We start from the raw sequence: 27162 nt of genomic DNA on the forward strand, positions 1-27162 counted from the left end.
GATGCAGAAGAAGCTGAATCTTCATATGTTGAGCTACTGCTGTCATTTCTAGTGTGACTGACAGGGCTGTTCAACCCCAGCCAGCCCTGGAATTGAACCATATGAACCATACAGTCTGTCTGGCCAAGACTTTTAGTCTCTTCAAGCGTGATGGTGCGGCATTTGAAGGCAAATTCTGTCTCTCTCTAGGGCGCTGACAGGTTTTTATTGCAGATGCACTGATGACAGACATTAGGACAGATCCCAAAGCCACAGTGCTGTTTGAGCAACAAACACTATACATATGCTAATACAATTAAACTCGTCCTCTGTGTGTTTGGAAACAAAAATCCCACAACTTAACCTAAATGTAAAAATGAAATAAATAATGCACTGGTCTGGTTGTGCTGAACGATTTTAAATGCTGCCATTAACGCCTTACGCAGCAAGCTGCAATGCTCTGTGCGCTCTGACACCTGTCCATCATCACCAGCATTATTGTTTGCTGTCCATCACAACAATAAACCAACCAGGTGGTGTTGTAGCTGATCAGAGATGCCCAGTGTGCATCCTGAAGAGCGCCTGTGTTCTAAATCAGTGAATGCTTGTAATTATATACTCTGTGCTGGCAGCTTCTGTAGCTGAGTGTTTAACACATTTGCACAGTAGTTTGTGCAGTTTACAGCAGTCATCTCTGTCATGTTGCTCCGAAGATTTGTATTCAGCAGCAGTGCTGTTGTGTGTGCATCCAAGCGGGCAATGCTTCCATTGTAAACATGTTGGTAAAGAACAACTTAAAATTAACCACAAAATCATTATAGATGGAGGAGTTTATATTCACCTTGTCCATTACTGTGTGTTCACAGTAGCTGAGCATTGGGAAATCTGTAGATCTGGGCTTGTGTTGTGCTATGCGTGTAATTTACCACATATTTACCACAAACACACCTGGTGTGACAATGGTCTCTTTCTAAAAAGTATTTTCTTTTTTCTGTTAATAATTTGGTGAATAATGAGGAAACTGTGAGGCTGTGGTGATCAACTGTGGTTTTGTTGAGAGTGGTAAATACAATAAGTTCCTTAGTTTCTGCTGTAATTAGGACACTCCCAATTGGCTTTTGTCTGGCTGTAGCTGAACTGCATCAGAAAAACTTTCTATCCATATGTGTTAACACTTCAGTTGACCCTTGAAGGGCTCTGTAGGCTGAAGTGTTTTTTTTTTCGTGTTAATAGCCACCACATTATTCAATTTCTTTTCGTGACTGCCAAACATTCACACATAACCCTCCTAATAAAACATTTCCTCATTATCTTAAAAAGTGACCAATTGATATCCTCACTTTGCTTTACTCACCTTAGCATGGTAACTATCACCCTTTTTTTTTCTTCTTTGAACTTGGCACCATATAAGATCAGCACTGAAACAGAACACTTTTATTAAGTCTATGAACTTTTTTGCCAGTTAAAGAAGTGCTTACATTGATTATGAGAAATATAACCTTACATTTAGAGGTATCTGGCTAAGCGCCCCTCTGATGTCCAAATGACCGAAGCGATGACTCATTTGCATGATATTTGAGCAAGCAATACAAACATTTTATGCCATACATGTTAAAAAAATAAATTGGTATAACTTGAGAAATAATGAAGCACTGGGATTTTTTTTTTGACGCAACCAATGTGCAAAAACACTGTACAAATGTGTGAGTCACCAGTGTGGAATAATTTGGATGTTAATAGAATGTTGACGTTATAGGTCTACGCCTAAAATATTGATATTTCATCTTCCAAAAATGGTTTCAGCGCTAGGGCAGCATGGTGGTGGAGTGGTTACCACTGTCACCTCACAGCTACAAGGTCCCCGGTTTGAATCCAACACTCCCACAGTCCAAAAACATGCATGTTGGTTAATTGGTGACTTGTCTGTACATGTGAATCTGAGTATGAATGATTGTTTTTCTGTTTTGGCCCTGATATAGACTGGACACCTGTCCAGGGTTGACCCGATGATGGCTGGTATAGCCCGTCATGACCCTGAACAGGGTTACAGATAAGGAATGAATGAATGGTTCCAGCACAACATTTAATATTGTGTTGAACAAACATAAACAAACTAAAATAGATTTATTCATCACATGAATTGTCAGGTTTAGTAGTATTTTCTACAGATGTTAGTAATATGGTACATTGTCATATTAGACTCACAGCCTGTGTAATTAACGCAAATGTATTTGTTTGTGTGCCTACTTGTTTTTGAGTGTGTGGTAGCATGTACTTTATTTCATACTAGCTCCAGTCTGTACTGCGCAGTGTAGTCTGTGCAAGTTGCTCAGAATTCAGGAGCCACTGTAAGTTGCTTTTGAATGTATACGGGGTAAACACTGGCCTGTGTACACAAAGATGTCACTCAGAACGCCATCTGTGCAAGGTGAAATGAAAATTGAAGAAAAAAGCAGAAGAGCCGCTGCTTAAATTGCAGATCACCCTGAGTTCTGAAGCATTACAAATTTAGAAATGGCTCAGTAAAATCTGATTCGGCTGCAAAGGCTTTTTTTTAATATATAATTTTCATGCTTGCACAAGAGAACAAAACCAAGTACTCCATGTAACAAAGAATTCAGTGCACTTGTGAAATGATAATCCTGGTTTCAATATACAGTGTATTTTTCCAACTGTTCCCACTGTACTCTACATCCAACAGAGATGAAAGCCTGACTGCTTTTCAGTTCACGTACTGTACTAGAGAACATAAGCCTGTTTCATCACAACTAAAAGTTTGTCACAGATACTGTACGTGAGTACAAATCAGAGATATGTCATGTCAGTGCATTCTAAAATAATTCCTCAAAAAGTTGGGACTGAATTTTAATAAAAAATAAAATTGTGTTATTCATTGCCTTGCTTGAATGTTTGTTTATCTGACTTAGGCACAAAGAAAAGATTGCTGCCTGGAATATTTTACTATTCTTGCTCAATATAAGACTTAGGCTGCTCAACAGTCTGGGCCTGACACGAGCTTCCTGACATGATTCGCTTCCTTACTGAGTTTCATGTTGCATTTACGTTTACATTTACACTCACTTTTATCCAAAGCGACTTACAAGTGAGGAAAAACAACCAAAAATCTCAGTCAAGGACAAAATATCAAAGCAAAGTCCTATCACAACAAGCGTTTTTATTTCATGAGATGCAAGTGCAAGAAAGAGCAGAAAGGAAGTTCTTGCTCTTTTTTTTTGTAGACTTAAGTGCATAGGAAGACGCTGAAGAGTTCTTTTTACAGCTGTATTTTAAACTGAAGTTGCTGAGTGTGCAGTTTGGTAGTTCGTTCCACCCCAATTTGATCAGTACAATGAAGAGTTTTTGTTGGTGCGGTCCTGGAGGACAGAAGTCGTTTGTCGACACAGTGGGGTGGGTGGGAGGGATTGTAGAACTGAATGAGGAAGTTGATGTAAGCAGGAGCTGTTGAGTTGACCACCGTGAAGGCAAGAGACAGGGCTTTGAGGTGGGCAGCAACAGAAAGCCTGTGTGGAGAGCTGAAGAGTGGTGTGACATGAGTCCTTTTTGGCTGGGTAAAACTGAGGCCTTTTTGGGTCATCTGCAGGGGTTTGATTGTGCATACTGGTAACCCCATCAACAAGGTATTGCAGTAATCGAGATGAGATTAGACCAGTGCCTGAAAAATTAGTTAGGTTGTAAATTCGGTGAGATAGGGTAGGATCTTTCTTATATTATAGAGGCCAAATCTGCATGCCCTGGAAACTGAGGAGATGTGGTCTGTAAAGCTCAGTTGGTTGGCGAAGATGACCCCCAGATTTCTGGCCAACTTAGTGGGGACAATCACTGCAGATTCAATGTTGTGTTGAAGGACTAGCTTTAAGACAAGAATTTCGGTTTTGGAGTGGTTGAGCTGAAGATGTCTTTTCCATCCAAGCAGAGATGTCAGAGAGATGGGCAGTGATGAGACAGTAGAGTCGTCCGCTGGAAAGGACAGGAAAAGCTGTGTGTCATCAGCATAGCATGTGAGCGGATGATAGAATCCAAGGATGAAGTATAGATGGAAAAAAGAAGAGGACCAAGAACTGAGAGTGTTTACCTTCAAAAATCAGGTGTAAATAACAAAATAATTCAATAGGCAATAACCACACACATCTCTAAATCAGATTCGACTGTTGGAAAACTATTATATGGGAGGTATCAACTTTCTGTGGCTCAGTGCAGTTAAGTGCATAAGTTTGTATCTTCTTATTTATAAAATGACAAAATATGTAAAACTACTAAAGAATATTCATACTAGCTAAATGTGCATTATTGCGTTAGGGTTAAGGATATGTTTTTATACTGTTACATGCACTTTCAAAATAAGGGCATGGAAACTTTTTGCACCAAATTGTAAATTGATATGCCCTGATCTTATTTTTAGCTTTTATGATGTTCAGGTTTTTTGGTATTTGATAAAATGCTGTTACAACATAAGTAAAATAAAAACTGAAAAATAAAAGCTTGGGACCATTCACCATACGTTTAAAAATATACATTAAACAGAAAGGAAAACAAAATCCATCAGCCTCCCTAAGCTTAATGTCCTGACAAGGCTACACTAATAACTCAAATCAAAAGAATTCACTTCTTATGTCAACTAACAAGATGATAGTATAGCTTATGTTAAGGTTGGAAAGCTTAGTTACAGTACATGTACTTTGAGTTTCAAGTCAAATGAATGATAATTCTATTTAGACATAAAATGACTAAGCCTAATGTAAAATAGGTCAGTTGAAATGAGGAATCCAAATTCCCCTCAGCTCTGCAGATGTTTTATTCTTTTTGCTGCTCATTGCTATGCTTATAGTACACAACTTTGCTGTTTTAGTAACACTCTCATCAAGAGAGGGAGAGAGAAAGGGAGAGACAGACAGAGAGAGAGAGAGCGAGAGAGAGATGGAGAGGGAAAGAAGAAAATAGAGCAGTCTCTCTGCTCTACAGAAAGGCGGGTGTCGAGGCGGTCTTTTATTCTCCTCAGTGCTACAGCCAGAGAGACAGAGAGAGAGCCAGAGGGAGAGAGAGAGAGAGAGAGAGAGGGGACATACACTCACTTGTCCACAGTGGCGGCCAGATGTAGAGCAAGCAAGCAGGATTGAGGGAGAGAGGAAAAGACAGATGAAAGCAACGCAGCGAGAGGACGGGGCGTCCAAACGCATTGGTCTACACAAGGTAATGACCATCACTACACTCTTCTCATCTCTTCTCTTCTTCGTCTTTGACTTTATCTTTCTTTCACTCGTGCTTCCCTGGTGAAAAAGATTTAACTGCTGTAGCTGTGTGTGTGTGTGTGTGTGTGTGTGTGTGTTATAAGAAGTGTCTGCAGTTAGAACCGTAGCTACTGTATGTTGCCTACTTATGTAGATGAGACAACAATAGGTCCAGTGTGTATGTATAATGTGAGTAGATGAATGAAAAAATATTTGAAATATCAGTAAAGAGCAGCTTCATATGTGACACGCCTGGTTTTGGTGACTGAATATATTTTAAATGTCTCCACATAGACTTGCCCTCAGCACCCACACATGCATACACCCTCAAACACATTCTCCTACAGCCATATAAGCCAGTGTGTTGGTAGTGTTGAACTCCGGGCAGAGCAGAGCTTAAAGGAAATCATTTGCAAAGTGGACTGTGATCAATTCTCTGCAGTACTGCATGCAGACCAGGCAGCTGGCTGAAAACCGATTATTACCAATCCACACACTTCTGTGGTGTTTTGCAAGCGACAAACGTGTGATGTTGTTATGCTTCTGCTGGCAGTAAGAAGAGTTTTATCAGTGATGCAAATGAATTAAAACAAGAAGTCTGTCAGGAAACCAAGCGTTGTTTTTTTTTTATGCGCAAATGGAGCCAATGTAAACCTAGTGCAAAGTTACTGAGTTGAACAAGGGTATTCGGGTTAAAGTGGTGATGTTTTAATTTACTTTTCTCATCTAACTCATGTTTCTGCCATTTTCCCCCCGGGTCATCACCCTGCAGAGATCCCTTTGGTTGTAGATATCTACACAAAGTTTCTTTCCCCTGACATTTGGTAGAAATATCCGTGTTGTCTAGATAATGCTCTGACTTTTCTTCGAGCAAAGTGTCCATTTATTCATTGTCCCCAGAGGACAAATCCTAAGTGCTTAGCATTTCTCTGACCTTTCCTTTAGCTCCACTATTGATGGCTTTGCATGAAATGTTTTAAATATTGGATGGATTACAAGGAAATGAGATACACATATTTGTGTCTCCCCCAGGTTGATTTATAATAACTTTAATAATGACTGATCTTTCTGCATCTGACAAACCTAAGACCGAGTATGTTTATTCAACGCAACCATAAATAACTATAGTAAATGTAAAATCTATTAAATTATATCTACACTTTATCAATATGTTAACATGTATTGACTGACTCATTAAAGAGGCCATATTAAGTTTTTTCATGTTTTAGTCATACCCTAACTCTGGTTGGTGTCCATATTAAACAACGCTACATTTTCAAAATATAAGATAAATGACACAACCTAATCTTGTGTCTCTGTCTGCTCTGATGTGAGATTTTTCTGAAGCTTTCCAAAGGCTTCCCAGGATTTTTCCTGGACCCTCCCATAGTAACTCTGAGTCAACTCAATAAAAAGTGTATTTTTAAAATACTAATTTAATGCTATTTGTGATTTGATTAATATCATGTAAACACAACTTCTTCTCTAGTTAATTTCTAACACTTCTAGTCAAGCCAGTCAGGGACATTAAATCACAGAAAATTGAAATTATAACTCACACATGTTGCTCAGTCTCTATTAAACAAAGTGTCTATTAAAAAAGAGTCTACAGCGAGTCTAAAGTCTGGAGTGTGTATTTACATATGTTGGTAATTTCACATCAGTTTAACATTAGTACTGGAACGTGCTCACAAAGACATGATTACCATGAAAGGTAGCTCAGTTAATATGTGCGATATCAGTATATTAGTCTGAACCAAAGGGGCAGACTAGCTGACTGATATTACTTTCCCTGCATTATAAAGCTTTTGGGACAATAACTTTACTTTGCCAAATAGATTTATTAGGACAAATAGAGGTCCAAATGAAACTGGATTCTACAGCAGTAAAAAAACACAGGAATTATGTTATTGCTATTAAAATAAAAATCAGAAACTTCCTACATGGAAACAAATGTTCAGCATGCAATTAAAATCATCATTGACAAATACCTGTGACCAAATCCCTGTCAAACAGGAACTCACTGATGTGCCAGCTTTTTTTCAATAATAAAGCTTGAAATTTAGTATCCCACAATTCTTAGAGCAGAACAAGATCTAGTGGACGGACCTGTCTGTTTACATCAGCGGACTTATGAATGGAATTGGAGTGCAGTGATAAAAGCTGTCATGTGGGTCGCATCGGCCTCGCGCTCTGTGCCCGCTGGACACAGCAGCACTGAATGATCATGTCAGCGCTGACGCATAAAGTCACAGCTAATAACATCTGTAATGGCACATAAGCTGTCTTTATGTTCTATGTGTATTTAATTTGTTATTTATTTAGACAGAATAACTGACCAGCGGACAGTTGAAGTCAAACGCTGTCCAGAACAATTTGCTACAGCACATATAGGTATAGAGCTGTTTTATACACATTCAATGCATAAAAATGAATTATTTAGCCCATTAATCTACGCTAATAACCTTTAAAGAGTGAAATTCTGCTACAGATTAAATATCATTTACAAAAGTATTCCAACCCTTTGCTCTAGTACTTTAAACTGTTGCCAGGTGCAGCTTGTTTGATAAATGTTTTTCTTGAGACGTATCAATAGGACATACTGTAGCTTACTTAAGGTCCAATTGTTCACACTTAAAAATCAAGTCAAACACTGTCTCTTTAGGTCTTTGTGATAAAATTGGTGGAAATTGCTGGACGTGCTCAGGAACACCTGTGCAAACCATTGTCAGTGAACCAAATGTTCAACTGACCTAATTCAAAATGAAGTCTCACCCACTGAAAATATTTCGCACATTATAAAGTATAATATATGATAAAGGAGAGTGGGAAATGTTGAGGAGCTAAAATGTTATATCAAACCAGAATAGAGGAAAAAATCACTTTGAAACAGTGTGTTAAAAGAAGAGGTCCTGCAACACAGTGGTAATGTCCCAACTTTCCTTAATTCCAACGTTTAATATTTGAGATAATTTCCAGAAAAATTTTCTTATGAAAATGAGCTGATTTACACAATTCATACGACAGCTATCCTGATATCCAATGATAAAATGTGATTTTGCTTTGGTTCAACAGAAGATGTATTCAATTCTCCACATAATTGTGATTTTTTTGCCATAGTGGTTAAGTTATAGAGATGAACAGGTCTCCCCTGGTCCCACTCATTCCCACTCTTGCAGCAGGTGTTTCCCATTTTAAATTCCTTGAATAGGTCAGTTAATTAGTTCATATTCTGCCCCCTCCCCTGGCCCATGGCCAGCACACAGAGAGCATATTGTGGTTATTTGTGACCATCCACCATGTATCTTGATTAAATCATGTGCAAATGAAACCAGATAAACAGCATGTTATTTCTGATGCAGAGTTATGTTCACAGCCCCGTGTTTCTAAGCAGCACAGTCATGGTACTTTGAAGTATAGCAGCTTCTAATCAATTTTTTAATTCATCTATCATTATGTATTATTATGTGGTATACAGTTCAGGGGCTGCTGATGAATGTGAGGCTGGAACTGAGCTGCATGCAAAGACTCACACGTTCTTCTTTTTGGGGGTGAAAGAAAAGTAGCAGTGTGTCATTTTGATTACACATATTCTGCGAGGGGGACGCTTGTATTGTACATGGTTGTTTTTCCAGATTTAGAGTAAGAAAACATATGAAAAATGTTCTTTTAGTTTTGGGGCAGAGAGAGAGGGAGGGGACAGATGTCTCATAACACTTTTCTGAAAGGACTTTGCTTTGATGTTTTCTCCTTGACTTAGATTTTGCTTGCCTTGTACCTCACTCATAAGTCGCTTTGGGTAAAGCATCTGCTGAATGACAAAATGTAAATGTATAACAAAACAACCGTGTAAAAATAACATTTATAATACACAAACTTTAAAGGGTGAGACATCAGTTATGATCTACAAAAGCCAAGACATTCACTTGGATTTTGTCATTAGTGTGACAATTTTGTACAGTGCAATCAGAAAGTAATCTTTTTCCACATTTTGTTAATGTTACTGCCTTATTCCAAAATGGATCAAAGTAATTATTTTCCTCATAATTCTACAAACATAATGATAACATGAAAGAAGTTTGTGTAAAAACTTTGCAAATTAATACAAATAAATGAAAAAAGTCACATGCACATAAGTATTCATGGCATTTGCCATGACACTCAAAATTGAGCTCTGGTGCATCCGGTTTCCACTGATTATCCTTAAGATGTTTCGACTACTTTATTGGAGTCCACCTGTGGGAAATCCAGTTGATTGGACATGATTTGGAAAAGCATATACTATAAAGTCCAAGGAATTGTCTGTAGACTTCTGAGACAGTATTGCAAAAAGGCACAGATCTGCGCAAGAGTACAAAAAATAAATTTTGCAGCATTGAAGGTCCTAATGAGCACCGTGGCCTCCAGCATCCGTAAATAAAAAAGTTTGGAACCACCAGGACTCTTCCTATAGCAGACCAGCAAACTGAGTGATCAGAATAGAAGAACCTGGTGGTCACTCTGAAAGAGCTCCAGTACTTCTCTGTGGAGAGAGGAGAACTTTCCAGAAGAACAAGCATCTCTGCAGCACTCCACCAATCAGCCCTTTATAGTGGAGTGGCCAGATAGAAACCACTCCTCAGTAAAAGGCACATGTTGTTCACACGTGGTCTGAAGGACTCTCAGACCACGAGAAACAAAATCCTCTGGTCTGATGAAACAAAGATTGAACTCTTTGGCCTGAATGCCAAGTGTCATGTCTGGAGGAAACCAGGCACCGCTCACCACTTAGCCAATACCATTCCTAGATTAAAGCATGGTGGTGGCAGAATCATGCTATGGGGATGTTTTTAATCGGCACGAACTGGGAATCTAGTCAAGAAGGAAGGAAAGATGCGGCAATCTACATCCTCGATGAAAACCTCTTCCAGGGCGCTCTGGACCTCAGTCTGGGGTGACTGTTCATCTTTCAACAGGACAATGATACTAAGCACACAGCCAAGATAACAAAGCAGTGGGTACGGGAAAACTCTGTGAATGTCCTCGAGTGGCCCAGCCATAGACCAAGACTTGAACCCGATTGAACATCTCTGGAGTAATCTGAAAATTGCTATGCACACACGCTGCCGATCCAACCTGATGGAGCTTGAGAAGTACGGCAAAGAATGGGAGAAAATGTCCAAGATGTGCTAAGCTTGTAGCATCATACTCAAAGACTTGAGGCTGTAATTGGAAACTGAGAACAAAGATAGGCAGATGAGTATAATTTCTACAGTGTCAAAAGATGCAGATGACAAGAGAGCTAACTCGTAGATGGAGATAGCATTTGTTTCCATACTCTGTTGAGTTCAGCTGGAGGGACAGGATGGAGGATGGCCAGGCGAGTTGAGGAAAGCAGGATGATGGTGTACTAGAGATGAGTGGCAGGCTGCAGGATAGCTCAGAACACAGGTGAGCATTTCTTTTGTGGCAGGAGAACACAGGTAAAATAGCATACAGGTTACCACAGTTCCAAAGTCCAATTTTCACAACCCAAGATCCATAATCCACAATCCCAGATCCGAATACAATAGATGTGTTAAACGTCTTTCACTCATCTCTTTCCTGAATCCGAAAACCAGAGTACGCATTCCGGAGGTCCAATTTGCTAAAAATAGTTGTGCCCTGCAGCAACACGAAGGCAGAGAAGATGAGTGGGAACCAATTTTTAAGAGTTATCTGGCTAAGTCCGTGATTATTGGTAGAGGGGCAAAGTCCTCCATCGAGTTTACCAACAAAGAAAAATTATGTGCCTGCTGAAGAAAAGGAAGGTCAGATGAGCCCTGCTGCAAGAGACTCTTGAATGTACATTTCCATGGGGGCATGGAGCCTGGAAGATAGCCTTGGCCTTGTGGAATATATTTTTCAAATCAAGAGAGATCAGAAATGTCTTTATAGCTTTCTTCAGGAGAGGTGCTGAGCGGGACAGATGCTGCATGAAGACAGGAGGAACATGAAGAGGCCAGAGTATGGCTCAGCAGTTGCCTCCCTGCCCCTGCTGAGCCTTTACTTTTACTGGGCAGGCTTGTACACTATGACCTCGACCTCCACAAAAACAAACAAATCCACCTTGATCCACCTGCCTTTCTCTGATCCTGCTGTGGCCAACACGTCCTTCAACTGGTCAGTCCCTCATCAACTTCCCGGAAGAGCTCAAAGCATTAGTTCTCAAATTTCCAAAGTTCAGTGTCCATAATACAAGATCCAAATAACAACGGTCAGGTCCAGTATAAACAATCCAACAAGTAACAAGTGGTAGGGACTTGGACAGAATTCTGTCTCTCCAGAATCTGCCAAGTCTGGTTGTAATAGATCACAGACAGATGAGCCAGCAGGCAGGGAGATCTGATCTGAGGTAACAGGCAGGTTAGCAGCTTAGCAGGTATAAATAATAGGCAAACAAATTAGAAGGCAGGTTGCAGATTTTCAGCCAGGTACAGCCCCTGCAACAGGCTTCAGGCAGGTTAACAGACAGCACACAGATTCTAGGCAGGTGCCTAGTGAAGCACGAGACTGTGACAATTAGAAGAAAACAAACTTTGTTTTCTTAAAAAAATCATTTATTTATCACATGAATATAACTTGTTTTCCATGAATTCTACGTTCACAAGGTTATAATTGTTTTAATTTTTAGTTTGAAACTGTCAGAATGGTGATAATTCTACTAGGTGTTTATTATTGAGGTCAAAGTGGGTAGTGGAGTGCATTATGAGAAGAGGTAGTTCTAAAGTTTTGGCCACCTCATTCATGGATTGCATCAGTGGCCTTCGGTAGAAAGGGGCCTTTTACACACGTCACAAATATTGTATCAATAGTATATGAAAGTCAGTGATTATGGCTGCTGCAGAGTAAATCCTTTAGAGCAGAGATACCCTAATCAGTGTTTCTTGTCCCTGATCCTAATCCAAGTCCTTACCTCTGAGTCTTTAGTAATATGTACTGTATGTATTACAATGATAAGCTTCTTTATCCAAACACATACTGGTTCAAAAATATTACACTTATAAACTTCATTAATTGAAATGTTCTAGAATGAGTATGTATCTGAAGGGGCATGGTGGAATCCCCCTGTTTGATTTTCTGAAACTACAGAAACATTTAGTCCACCTGCAGTAAAACTGTGGAGCATCTTCCCTCTGAGCACAGACAGTGCCTACTGCTTTCTTTTGTATGATTATTCCGATATAGCTTATAATTAGCCTTGACAGTGAAGACAGTGAAAAGATGTGTGATGAGGTGTCAAGGTGTCCAAAGAAAACATACAAGTGTGTGTTTGTGTCTTGCTCATTAAACAGCAATATATTACTACAAAATGTTGTTGGCTCCAATCACTGGCTGTATTTTTATATCAAGTTCTGCCAGCCTGCACATTCCATCAGCAAAAATTTAAAAATGCCACAACTGCTAAAATACTAATACTGCTCTTTGAAAGCCTCAGAACTTTTTAATCAGCTTCTTACTATGATATATTTTCTTTATGGCATGGAGTTATTTTACACGGGAGGTTGGTCATAGAATTCTTTTCTTTTGTGTGTGTGTGTGTGTGTGTGTGTGTGTGTGTGTGTGTGTTTGTGTGTGTGTGCATTTTTGACTGGGAAGCTTGGGAGAGCTCAGTTAGAAACAGGTGATGTCATGTGCTTTAGTGCACCAATTACAGATGACCAGTTTAACATTGCTGAGCTGGACTCACATACTGTATTTATGGTGGATCACTGAGAGATTTGTAACAAAAGGAGACAGAACGTAGGTTTCAGTACCATTACTGGGCCATGCTTAGCACCATTACAGTAAGTTGATTTGTTTTCAAATTTGGTCTGATATTTTTTTTACTTTTTCATAAGAAATTCAAAGTATTATGAGTTATTAAACTGATTTAGCAAAAATATGTCTTTAAATGTCCAGTGACTATTACATTTGTTCTTTATTAAAATTAGGTGCGTGGGAGTTTATAGCTCAATATGTTCGATTGTTGGTGTTCACACATAGTGATAATAAACAGACTGAGAACTTTGATTAACTGATTTTTGGTTATTTATTGCTTCAGCAGTACACACAAGACTGTGACTCCGTCAAAAACCTTTTAGCACCGACCGAGACTGACAAGAGCTTTATAATACAACATGGGGCTGCACGACATATATTAGTCAGATCACAGGACTTAAACATAAGTAAATGTCAAAGTAAAATAAACATCATGCTACAACTTTTGTTTTGCTTGAATAAAAAGAAAACTCACACGGTTCTCATTTCCATGACGACAGCAAATGAGTACAACCACAGTCTGTCTGATAGCAGTTGCACAGTTACTGTTTTGCATAGATGCACCAAAAGAACATGCTCATTTGAACTAATCCATTTGAACCTATAAAATGTGTAATTGAGTGTTGTTACTACACAGGGTGAACGTGAGCGGCAAAAGCTTCATTCACTCTTTGTGCCCCTGGCTTTCTCAGGGACTATACAACTACAAACATCACGCCCGTTATTCTAGAATGATCATCTCTTTCCAAATAGAGCCATGGAGATGTGACGGTACATCATACTATTAACTGTTGGGTGACATCTTGTGATCTGTGCCATCCATTTAGTGTTATTGATACGGTACCTAGAATCCGTTAACTGCATATCTTTTGTTTGCCTAAGAATAGGTTTAAATTGTTTAATTCTGGTAAAAATTAAAAGAGAGGAAAAAAAGGGACCCTACAATTTTTAAATCAGAATAGCAAGCATGGTATTTGGAAAGCCTAATAACGAGTGGCTCTGCGCGAGATCTGCTAATTGGAGTATAATTACACTCTCAAAGGTAAGGCTGCTCTTCTCTATTGACTTATGGCAACGGCACTGACCTACCGTGGAGATGTATTTCAGAATCACAACAGCAAGTCAGAACACAGACTCCAATGTACCACAAGAAAGGCAGTGACAATCTCACAAGATGGTGGCCACTTCATGTCATGGTAACTATTAGGTGAAGTCATCTAGTGAAAATTGTTTTTTTTTTTTTATATATATTTTACAATAATATATCTTTGTGGTTTTTAGCATTGATCAACCCCAGTAAAATGTACAGCTTTTTCCTACTGTATTAACTCTAAAACCCTTAGTTAATAAATCACATCTGCCATTTTACACTTTATAGTTAAAATCACTAATTCCCTCGGTTATTATAATACATGCTATTAATTTTAGTACTGCATTAATTATGTGCTAATGCATTTTTTAGGCAGTCTTATGTTTATTTATGTATCAATGTCAAACAGAGTTATTTACATGAATGTAAAATGGTTTACACATGGCCGCTACTTCGGCCTGTGTAGCAAGGGACATCATGAAAGCCAAGAGAGATGGAGAAATCGCTCCCTTACTGAGCGAACGTGTGTTTGCTCTAACAGCATTCCATTTGTAGTCCATGTGGCTTTGAACCCCTGCAGAGTGGACTGCAACAGCTTTTTGCTTCAGTAAGTAAGGTTGTGACTGAAAACTTGTTAAAGTGAGGGAGCTGACCCATTGGCAACATGTGTCCCCCGATTGTCAACAACATGCAGTGAACAGGTAAAGTGCCCAGGCCTTTACCTGTAAGTGTGTTCAATCCTCTGCCTTGCTAAACCTCACTCTGGGTGTAATTAATGCTGTCACGTGGTTCTAACTATCACACATTGGATTCTGTTGCAAAAATAAGGTATTCTAATGGTTGTTTTGCTTCAGCAGTTACCACCCAGAGGAAAAGTATACTGCTAACACTTCTCTTTCCTTTGTCTCCAGAGAGGGAAATTATGTTCCTATTTTTAAGTGCACTGAACTCTCAACATTCATCCCTTAAACCTGCCTTTAGAGAAACACGGAGAACCAGAGAAATGATTTGCTAAAGTATACGGAGTAAAAGACACATGGGAGACTTTACTTTCAGATTTATTGCCCTCCCCGTCTCTGATTGGCCCAGCCTGAGAGTAGACTGACTTCCAATCAATGCAGATAACAGCCAACTGAGTTATTAATGTGTTTGTGTTTCACATGCTCAATCCACTTTTAATAGTCCACGTGACCAACACAGGCCTGACATTGTGAAACCTAGTGGAAGTAAACACTGCTCCAAATATTCAATCGGATCCATATCGGTATCACTGTTAAATAAAAACACTATAAATTGTAAAGCGTGTGAATCTATGAGACGTAGGATTGGCTGAGTTTAAGACATATCTTGACCAAGGTGGAAAATAATTATTCTATTCTATCCATCTAAGTGTGGCCTCAGTAAAAATCATGTAGTAAGTTATGAAGTTAGCCTGTAAATAAGTCTATAAATCCTCCACTGACATTATCAATAGAATATAAAAAATAATACATTAGTTAAAAGGATCTAACACAGAGGTAATTCACACACATTATCTTATTATTATAGAACTTTGAACAGAAATGTTGCTGAATAAAGTTGCATTTTAAAATAGTGTAGTGGAAATGTCTCTGGGTTGACAAGAGGAAGCTTTGGGATAAAACCCCAGGTTAGACAAGCTGTAGGTTTATTTCTGATTATGGCTGTTGTCTTCTGGCCACATATTCAAGTGTCCCTGAACAAGACACTGAATGCCCAGAGTAAAAGTGCGTCATGTATAAACAACTGTCCAACAACATCTTCACAATGGGGATCAATACAGGAAATTAAATCAAAACATAGACATTTTTAACGTGGGCTGTGTGAAAGAACTGACATTGCAGTATTTTTCTCTGTGATATATATTGCAATATGAAAAATGATTCGGTAAGGGAGTGCATCTGTGAGACTGTCCTCCTGTAAAATAAGGCTCTAAAAGTCATTTGTACCAGCAGCAGAAAAGGACCCAAACATATTACATTTTGTCGACATCTAATATCTATAGTGGCTAAGGTTATAGCTCAGTGAGAACTGTGTGTTCTCTTTTTGACCCACAGTTGGAGTGGAAGGAGTAGGGGGCAATCTAGTGAGAGACTATGTGGTGTCAAAGATGACCACTTGGAACAGAGCATGTGTAGACCCTTCCTGTCCTCTGCCCTCCCGTGCCGTTCATGCAACTGAAGGGCAGGGACTGCTTTTTTTTTTAAAAACAGATAATCACAATCAGTTTTGTTACCACTTCAGCATTTAAACGTTCCATTTTGGGCAGGTTTTTTAAAAATTGTAGATAAGCAGTGTGTGGCACTTCAGTTCTTATGCACTTAGAAGAAATGTGTCCATTAAAGAGTTATGGTCCCTGTTATAGTTTGACTACACAAGTGCACTAATGTCCTTCTTCTCTTGTCAGTCTCATTGTTATGTACCTTTGCTCAGAAGGCAAAACAATCTTCCCTACAAAAGCTCTGACTAGCTAGTTTATTTTCTCCAACCACAGTAGCATATAAGAACTGAAACTATTGTCAGATGCATGTTGCAGTACTGCAGTAATAAAAAACAGTAGAGCTGCCAGACATAATCTCCGTTCCCTCACCCCCTCACCAAATAATTCCTCAGCTTTTTCTGACTGACTTATGATGTCAAGTTTCAATAAAGAACCCCAGACTCACAAGACACCTCAAATAGGTTGACAGTGGGAGAGAACAGGAGCCTGCTGTGCAGCATAATGTGGCTGCTGCCAGCAGAACCCTGCTACAGCACAGGGGATTGTAGCTTATCATTCAGACCCAGAATAAGAGAAACAGTAAAGAAACAGTATGACAAGCTCTGAAGCCTACAAGTTAAATACTTTCTTTAAAAGACATCAGCAGAAGGTAAAGACACTGTGACTGTTGAAAGACTTCACACAGACGCTAAAAATGTTGTGACGAGACGGCACATAGAACTTTGAAATTATTCTTGGGTGGATGCTATGGTTTCAGAGTTTACTCCATGCAGTTATTTAAGTGATTTGAAGAATGTTTTCACTGATAAACTGATGAACTTGCTTCTTTTGGTTCTAAATTGAGTAGGACATGTGAATTAATCCCTCTGACTTCCCTACATTCAAATATCTCTCTGCGTCTGGCAGAAAAATGTCTCCAGATGAAATCACTTGAAGGAACGTTTAGTTTAGGTTATGTCATTTTGTTGCGCACACCACAGAGTTTGAAATCATCACTAACCTGCTTTTCCAGAGCTCCCCCAGATCAACTTATTTGAACTAATGATGAAGAATTCCTCCAACTGATGTTGTCTGGGGTAGTTTTTTTTTTTTTTTTTAGCTAGAAGCAGAGAAATATATTTCTTTAGGCACATCAAAGGGAACTTTAAAAACATCAATGTACATTTACCCCCTAAACTAAAGCCATAGACAGCAACTTGAAAATTAGTGAAATTAATACTACACTGCCAGTTTGTAAATTAGTGAGCAGTAAATTATTAGCGGTTAACATCACTTGTTAATAGGAAAATCAAATCTCCTATATTAGTAGTAAAATGAAACTAAAAAATTAGAAATTTGAAGAAATCCTCCTGTGGTGTGAGCATTCACAAGAATGGAACAGTTACTTTAACCCTTGACCACCAAAATCTAACCATTTCATTCCTGAATTCAAGTCGCCACTTGTGGCAATTTTAATTTAAGTACCACATACTCTATGAGGTCACAGCATAGCAGAAGTCTTTTTAATGTGCATACCTCTGAAAGTTTTCCTACACTTGTAGAGAATACTTCTTCTTACCTAAGCAGTTATCTTAACATATCTTGAAGGTTAGTGGGGTATATTTTATGTCCAGATGTTCTCTCAATATATTTATGTCTGATGTGGTGAAACATGTTTTTATAGCCTCACATACACATTCTTCACTTGTACACACATACATGTTCTTCCAGCCTTGTTGTTATTATATATACTGTATCACATATATGTGACAATCACCATTATTGACACGCACACACAAACACACACACACTCAGGAAAACAAGACTTTGCAGTTCCTATGCGTGAAACTTACACATCATAGATAGATACATAGACAACAGCAGAAATAGAGGTCAGGAACCTTGTCAGTATTCAAGTCACCGCCTCAACCTTCTTTCAGAGCTCCACTGTGTATTCCCCTCCAATTAGCATCATAATTAGCAACATTGGATGCTAATCCATGGCTAATAGGTTCTGATAGATCTCCAGAAATCAAAAGACAGCCTCTGCCCTTGGACTGCAGCAGAAGGGCAGCTACTTAGAGTGCTTTCTCTTCAACATTATCACTATTTAAATGGTTTGATCGATGGAATGTATCCCTTGAAACACGGCTGGACTGGGAATAAAAACCAGCCCCGGACCCTCACATTCACTAATGATTCTTTGACTATCCCTAATAGCTAATACCACTCAACTAACATCATACATCTAACATTGATCAGCCACAACTTTAATACCACCCGGTGGTTTTAATGGGAAAAAAGTGATCGGCTGATCAGTGTATATTGTTATTGATACCATTCTTTTAAAATGTTTTTTCTTTGTTTTACAAGCACATATATTATTTCCACATGTATATTCTATTTTTTCAACAGCTCTTACATGTGGACCCTCCTGTTTTCTGTTCGGCTGCCTGTCTACTTCTGAACGAACATTTGGTCCCTCGTGTTTTTTCTTTCACCTACTGCCAATCAGTTGAAGTCGAAGTTACTGTAGACCTGGTGCTGGCAGTCACTGCAGCAAGCCTGTGTAAAGATTTCATGTTTGACTTCACACTGTGTTTTTAGTTGAGGGAGGGAAGGGGACAAATCTGGGTTGATACCACATGAGACAATGCAGGGAAACTTTCACATGAGCATGTGGCTGTTTGGGCTGGGTCAAAAAGACATAAAAGACAACAAATGACCAAAGTACAACAAATTCTCTGAGGTCACAGCATAGCACAAGTCTTTTTAATGTACATTCCCCTGAAAGTCCTCAGTTCTCCTTTGCTGCATAGCCTGAAAATGCACACACCTACAAATCACTGTTGCTAGAGCTTTTTATGTCTTATGCTTTAGGTCATGGTATTTCATGGCCTTTGGCTGTGATAAATATTTCTATTCTAGAAGGATACGGAACACTCTGATCCAGGGGAAGGTGACTAGTGACTAGGAGTTCCAGAGGACTACAAATAGAAGCTTCTGAATTTCCTTTACAGCAAAGTGAAGTTATGCAGTGCATTTTTCATGGTGATGGTGGTGAAGCAAAACCACCCAAAAAATAATTTAGTATGTTTTCATATTGCTCTTAGGACCAACAAAGAAACCTCAGTCCATGCACAGTCCATGTTGCTTGATGGAATGCCTGCGTGTGCATCTTTTCAAATGTTGAAAATGCACTGTCAATGTGATGCACACTCAGCATTTGTTTGTAGTTAACAGGATGTTTTTTCCAAATCCTCATACCTTTGGAAAAGGTGGTTTTTCTTTGGTCGCCAATGTTTGGGAAGTGTAAGTGAGAAAACTGGGAAGCCAGAACACTTCCTCTCCTGCATTTACTAAAGCTTTCCATTTTAAAGTAACTTTAGAGTTTCATGCATGGTGGACTGAAACGTGCTGCAGTTTTTGTTTCTAGTTTGTATCACAGGATGACTCAAAATGTTATATTTATATGTTTTCTTCATTTCTGGATTTTGTTCACCCAGGGGTAGTGAAACTGGTAACAAAATTAACAACCGGCCCGTATTAAACAGAGACTGGTTATGATTAGAAAGAGGAACAGAGATGGACACCCATTTTTTTGGCCACTTGTCCACCAACAGACAAAAACTAGGTGTTTTTGGTCATTTCATTACCATAAATTGAGTAGATTTTAGGAAAATATTTCCTACACTAACAATTGTTTCATGTCACCAATGTTTTCTTTTGTAATGTAACAAATCTTATTATATGTGTTTTTTTTCACTTTTCTAACAAATGTTTTAAGTTGAGTAACAGAACTGAAAAGTCCTAAAAACAGTGTAAAATGTGTAAACGTGAAAACAGTCCCTCACACAGAGTAACTGCGGATCGTTCCTCAGGGTTGCCATGGGGCCTTTTCACGGCTCATAAACAGCTTTACACTTTAGAGAAATTTTAGGGTCATGTTCTGGCTTCAGAAGGAAAAGGAGAAAGCTGACTAAAAACCTGTTACATGTATACACGGCAAAGACATCTACATTTTCTGACAGACATTTACCTTGGGGAAACCAGGTTACCTCAAGAGAGTGAAATCTCTCTCAGGTGTCTCCATGTTACCTGCAATACTTACCAGCTGTCCGGCAACCCCTATTAGTAACAGCCTTCTTATGTTTGCCAGTTAGAGTTACCTGAATGTGAAACAAGACCATTCTCCTTTGGCCAATAGCTGTTACTTGTGGTGGAGAAAGTTTCTCCCTCCCTGGCTTTAGGTTTGAGGAACTTTTTGACAGTATTTCGCTCTTAAGATTAACATTGTACATTTACTTCCCTTTTCAGTTGCTCCTGTGCCCTTAGTAATGAAAGTGACATTCTTTATTGCCTTTGTCTCTCTGGTTTCTTAAACCCCCACTCTGATTGAAAAGCAGTTACCTCCATTTCAGTAGTGTCAGCTGTGATTTTTAATTAATAAACCTTGCTGGACTTCAACTCTCCTAACTGTAACTTCCTGACTGTTTACCAGTCTGCCCAGCCTTCTGCCTCTGAATTTGGGAGGAGACAGTTTCATATCCTTAATAAAAGAATAAAGATGTATCCTCTTTATAAACACTTTGATTAGTAAAAACAACTAAATTAAAATGTTCACAATGTTCTTTTTATTTTCTTTGCTGTACATTGATGACATTGATGACGTCAGGGGTCAAGATCAAAACACAGAGTTTATTAGATGAAATGGCACCTTTCACTTGATAATAGTTTGGTATGTTAAGCACTATAGAGATCACATTTTGTAATCTAGCCTTTTGAGAAATGGCTGGGGCACACTGCTTGCTGTATTGGCAGTACATACTTGTGTAGTCTGGACTTTATTCTGTAAAGCGCCTTGAAATGACTTTGTTGTAAATTGGCGCTGTATAAATAAAGTTGAAAAATTGAATTGAAAGCTAGCACTGTTGTACATTTATCATGACATTCTGAATTGTCCAATATTAAGAATTGACTTGGCTGAACCTTAGGGACGTTAAATGGCCTCATCCTGTACTCGTAGTCTAGAGTTACAAATGTAGCCTAAGTAACTTTTTGACTAGTCCATGAGCTCCAAACCCATGTGGCCTATTTTTTTAATTGAGATTACTAAAACGTTTTTTAACTTCAAATTGCACTTCATGTACAGATTTGGCCTTGAACTATATGCTTAGTTATGCTGGAACACAATCATTGCATGTAGTACACTAGTTATTTTGCAACATTGCAAGAGGAATGACGGCCAAGGACACTTGTTATCTGGGCCTTAAGGTGCCATTAAAAGAATGCAGGCCATATTAGTCACAAGAAAATTCATTTTCAAAACTCCAACCTTTCTTTTACCATGAAAATATAAATCTAATTCTGTGCACAATCATGGAGGGGAACAAAAATCATTTACAAAATAATTTCCCCAAGTCTAGGGAGAGGGTGCCTTAATCTGACACATTGCATCGACTTGGTGTCTTGTGCAAATTAGTCTATCAGCTCTCCATTCTTACTCCTTTTTTTAATACAGTACTTGTTAAAATGTAGATCAATGTCTGTTCTCAAAACAGAATGAAGGGAAGGAAAGAGAAATCGTTTCAGCAAACACTTGGTTTCATCACTGATAAAACATTTATCACTTGAATATCGTTCATGCTGTGCTTGCCTGTGTAGATGAGGTTGGTGCAGCTGGCAGGTAAAATGATCTAGATTTAAGGTAATGCTCAAAATCTAATGAGCAGTACATCCAGTCAACAAGGATAAGCAATGCAAAACAGCTTAAACAACAAGCTTGCTGGATCTTTCAAACCAGAACAATTTTTTGACAGGAGAATTTGAGGCTTTTGTTAGTTGCTGTTGTTTTCAAGTTGCCTTTTCTTCTTGAAGTATGCTAATTTGTTCATTTCAGTCATACAAAAAGAGATAATGGGGTTGACATGTTTGGCTTGATGAAAAGATTTCACTGCAGCAAATGCACGAGTTAGTCTGTAAAAGGGTGGCAAAGTCAGCGAAGAGGCATGGGTTAGTTTGATAAGATGTACAGTTGCAGAACAGAACTGGGCATGGCACCCAAACATTTTCTGTGATATACCATCTTCAAATGGTAGAAACATCAGAAAATCCTCTATTTAGGACTTCTAGTAACTTCATGATCACAGTGTTACAGTAAACCCAACGTGAAACAATCTCACTTTAGACCACCTGCTAAAACTGTTCTTGAGAGACTATATCTCATACAATGATCACTGATCATAGTAAATTCTTAAATTTTGATGAATTATTACAAAAACACACACAAATGTCATTTTGGGGAAGTGATTAAATAGATCTGTCATTAGCTCCAAACTTCAGATTAGCATTCATGGCATCCAACCTATGATAGATAATGGATGGATATCTGGATGAATGGATGCATGTGTGGTACAGTTTCTTGACATTAACCTGCTGAAAATGATTTGACTATCAGGAAGTTTTCCAAAGGGGGTGCCCATGTAAATAAGTGTCTCCTGCCAGTCAGTCATTTTGTATTGTGGCTGTGTTTTTCTCTTGATTATGATCATGGATTTTATGTTCTCTCTTTCAGGAAAGAAGATGGGCCTTTAAACCAACCAGCAGCCCTTTACTTTCTGCTGTCAACATGGATTTTAGCTTTTGACCACAGTCAGTATTATATAGTGTTTGACATGGTCCTTGGTATATAGGTTCGTTGTTCCCCCAGCCCTTTTTGTTTTGGATAAAGTCATGTTTCTAGTGTGGGTTTCAAAATAGTCCAAGCGGTCTTCATGTTTGGGAATAATGGTGGAAGGAACATATACTGAACGTATAGAGAATTTATGTCCACACAATGTCAAAGCAAAAAAACACATTATGGAGTTCTTTTTCTTATTCTGAGGAAAATCTACATTATTTGGATTATTTGGACTGCACTATGTGGACACTCATTGGTACCCTGATGTGGAAAAAGACTGATCCTATGTGTTTAAATGTAATTGTGTATGCCCATGGTGGTGTAACACATTGGAGGTGAGAGGGAGGAAGACAATTCAAGACCATTCTTTCTTTACAATGAAAGTTCCAGCTGGCGTGGCTGCCGTTTCCTGTCTTTGTCCTCTGGTAGTTTTCCTATGTGTTGTCTCCCAAAGTTGTTATGGGACCCAGGTCAATCTGAGACCTCACACTAACCCTAACCCCAGCCTATACCCGAACCTAAGACTCAAGTCAATGCCGGTACCAACACCAAACTTCAGGACCAGTTCTGACAAAGATATGACACTTGAGCCCAGTCAGGTCTCAAGCTCCAGCCAGAACTTTTGGGTTAAGCCTAGACTTGTCACCATGTCCTATATTACAGACAACCAGAGGTCAAACACAAACTTTACATTGCCAACATCAAACTTAAACAGTAGACCAAAGCTACAGCATACATCTAAACAGAATTCTAAGCAAGGGTTGGCTTTCACATCAACTTCTAATCAAGCAGCAAGAAATCCCTTAAACAATCTCAAGCAGTCTTCAAATATCACCCCAAAAATTAATTCAAAACCAAGGCTTGGATCACTGTCTCAGGCAAAGCCCAACACACTCCCCAACTCCAAGATGAAGACCAGGCCTGAAACAAATCCTGAGTTAATCACAAACACTAAATTGTCTTCACTTTTTAGATCTGATGCAATATCCAACTATTCAGGTGCTACCGATGTCAGTACCTACTATAATGCTAGCCCAGCTTCACTATCCAGTCCTAAATCCCTTTCAAAACAAAGACCTTCTTCGCAAACCAATACAAATGCCAGACCCAACTCCAAGACCCCCAATAGAGACTCCAGGACACCCATCAGAGCACAGAGCAACCAGACCAAGTTGTTGGACATAGAGAAAGATTCCCAACATCGACCCAAGAGAGGTTGGATATGGAATCAATTCTTTGTTCTGGAGGAACACATTGGACCTGAACCACAATATGTTGGAAAGGTAAGATTTATTTCTTTACTGCAGTTAAGCGATCAAATTTACATAGTTTTTATTTAGTTTTATTTTATTTTTATTTTTGTGAATGTGTTGGTGCATTTTTGGTATAGATTTAATGAGATTTTATGGAGTAAAAAAGTAATAAGTAGAAATGCAAGATGAAAAAGCAGGTTACAAGGCACAACATATAAACGAGAAGCATTTACATGCATTGTGTGGCCAAATGCAGGAGGGGGGCAGGCACTTGCATTGGTTGGGTTGGTAACGTAAACCACAGGAGTTATCTAGGTTAGCATGCACAGTTCACATCACACCCATCATGCACATGAGTTTGAACTGTGCATAGTGGGTCAGTTCATGAATTGAAAATGTGCAATAAGCTGTATATATTGAACATCGATATAAAGTGGCCTGGTGGCTCAATGGGTAAGACATGCAGAAGTCTCTCAAATCCACGACCATGCATCAGGTGCGTCCTTGAGACACTCAGTGCTAGCTCCAAGGCACCGCCAGGGGATGCATTAAATGCAGCGGATGTATGTGACAGTAAAAAGAGCTTCCTTTTAAGATATCTACCAAATTCTTGTAATTAATTTGGCTAATCTTGCTGTTATGTTACTGTTTGTTCCCCTTGTTTTGGTCACTGTGTGAGTACATTGACAGTCAAATCCCTTGGATGTTCAATCATACCTTTGATTCTGATTTTATAAGTGAAGCAGGCATGACATTTATTGGGTTTAAAATTGACATTAAACATAAGGTTGCTGGGACAAAAAAGCAAGTATGTAATATAACTGTGGAACTAGCTTTAGTTGCACTGTGAGGCCAATAGAAGAGCAACAGCTGAGCAGATAAAGCAGTACCACGTGCAACATAGCACTATGTTTACCTATGTTTATCTAACAGGCATCTTAAGTCCTATTTTTAAGACTACTGGCAGCATTTTGTGATACTTTTTTCAACATAGCCTCTCTCCGAATCTTTAAATCTGATCACCACTTTGTTGTGTAGAAAATTGGAGCTGCACTCCTGTTCCAATTACAGGGGAGCCAATTGGCTCAGCTCCATCAAAACAGCCCTGAGCTTACCAGAAACAAATTGTAGAGAAACAAAATGTAGACTTAACTTAAAGAGGGTCTGAAAAAAACATACATATCTATTAGCATTTCTTATGCAGCAATGAGCAGAGAAATATAAATTTAAACTCAAATTGTAATTTTGTTTTTGCACGTCTGCTCTAGTGAGTGTACTGTTTTTCTGTCAGTAATGCAACGGCTTTAATGCATGAAACACAAGGGTGTTTTTGCTGTCGGATCAGTGATTTTTATACTACATCACATAGCAGCCACAATCCTAAACAAGTTTAACTGTTTCAAGCACATTTTCTGTGCAGAATGCAAAAAACTGCAGAGCTCCATGTTGGGATGGAAAATGCCACTCAGTGGCAACTTGCTTTAATCCTGGGCTAGTGTCCTTTTTGTGTTGAACTGGGTCATGCTTTATGCAGTACACTGAAATCTCAAAATACTCCCATAAATCATGTGGTTCACCAACATACAATGCAAATGTAATTTTACAGCCACTGCATTCTCTGGCAAGTCACTGAACTGTACTAGTCTATCTAGCTCATTTGCATGGCTAAACAAAGCAGGACCCTAACCTAACTCATCTCTAATCAAACAGCTGTATTAACATAATTTTAGTGCCATGTTCTTTAATATTTAAGGTTACAAATAGTGGTATACAAGCTGTAATTTTGGTCCCGTACTATACAACCCAAAGTGCCAATTCCTCTTGGGTAATTTAGAAGAAAGAATCAATCTGACGCTGCTTTCTTATGTTCACAGTAGTTAAGTCGGTGGGGTAGCCTGAGTGCACACCTTTTATCCACTTGAAAACATGCATAGTTTGCAGCACATGGGTCCAGACAAATGTTAAGTAATATTTATCAAACCACATAAACATGCATTATCTTTAACACTGCTAACATGTTGGCTGAACCTCAACAGTCTCCAAGGTTTGTTTGCATCAAACGTTGTCATCAAAGTCACATTCATAATGGCTAAGGAGAATTTTCTGCCTAGAATCCAGCCAAAACCCAGTTGTCGTATGTGTAAAAACCATAACAATAGTGGTAACAGTTTTTTGACTCAACAATACATTATTGAATGTATATATAAATGCATAAAGGATCATTAACCAATATTTTTAAACCAATAAGGTCTTTGTTTTAATAATTGTTAAAATATCAATGAAATTTTTTCATAAATAGGGCTTGAATGCATTACTGATAGGTCCAAGCTTCTGTTTGTCTATTGTGATGTAATAAATAACAATAACAGTGCCTTGTATAAATACACCTGTTCTGTGATGCCCTCAGAGGTTTGTTAGAGAACATTAGTGAACAAACAGCATCATAAAGTCCAAGGAAGATACCAGACAGGTCAGGGATAAAGTTTAAGTTTAAAGCAGGGTTAGGTTGTAAATAAATATCCCAAGCGTTGCACATCTCACAGAGCACTGTCCAATCTATCATCTGAAAATGGAAAGAGTGTGTCACAACTGCAAACCTACCAAGACATGGCCGTCCTCCTAAACAGACAGGCCAGGCAAGGAGAGCATTAATCAGAGAAGCAGCCTAAAGGCACATGGTAACTCTGGAGGAGCTGCAGAGATCCACAGCTCAGGTGGGAGTCATGCACTCCTCAAATCTGGCCTTTATGGAAGAGTGGGAGGAACAAAGCCATTTTGATAGAAAGGCATAAGAAGTCCCCACAAGGCATTTGGGGGACACAACAAACATGTGAAAGAAGGTGCTCTGGTCAGATGAGATCATTATTGAACATTTTGGCCTAAATGTGAAACGCTATGTGAGGCAGAAAGCTAACACT

At 38.8% G+C, this 27162-nt stretch overlaps 1 protein-coding gene across 2 annotated transcripts in view; it reads left to right on the forward strand.

Moving 5' to 3' along the window:
- Nucleotides 1–4943: 4943 nt before the first annotated feature.
- The window catches only part of LOC137098586 (cadherin-18-like), a 130654-nt gene continuing 108435 nt past the window's right edge, over nt 4944–27162 (forward strand). For both annotated transcript variants that reach the window (XM_067474979.1, XM_067474980.1), the window contains exons 1-2: nt 4944–5187; nt 22887–24274. In XM_067474979.1, the coding sequence (XP_067331080.1) occupies nt 23369–24274 (906 nt within the window). In that variant the 5' untranslated portion in view covers nt 4944–5187; nt 22887–23368. The remainder of the gene's footprint in view (nt 5188–22886; nt 24275–27162) is intronic.

This window comes from Channa argus, chromosome 14 (genome assembly GCF_033026475.1).
Source record: "Channa argus isolate prfri chromosome 14, Channa argus male v1.0, whole genome shotgun sequence".
Classification (NCBI taxonomy): Eukaryota; Metazoa; Chordata; class Actinopteri; order Anabantiformes; family Channidae; genus Channa; species Channa argus.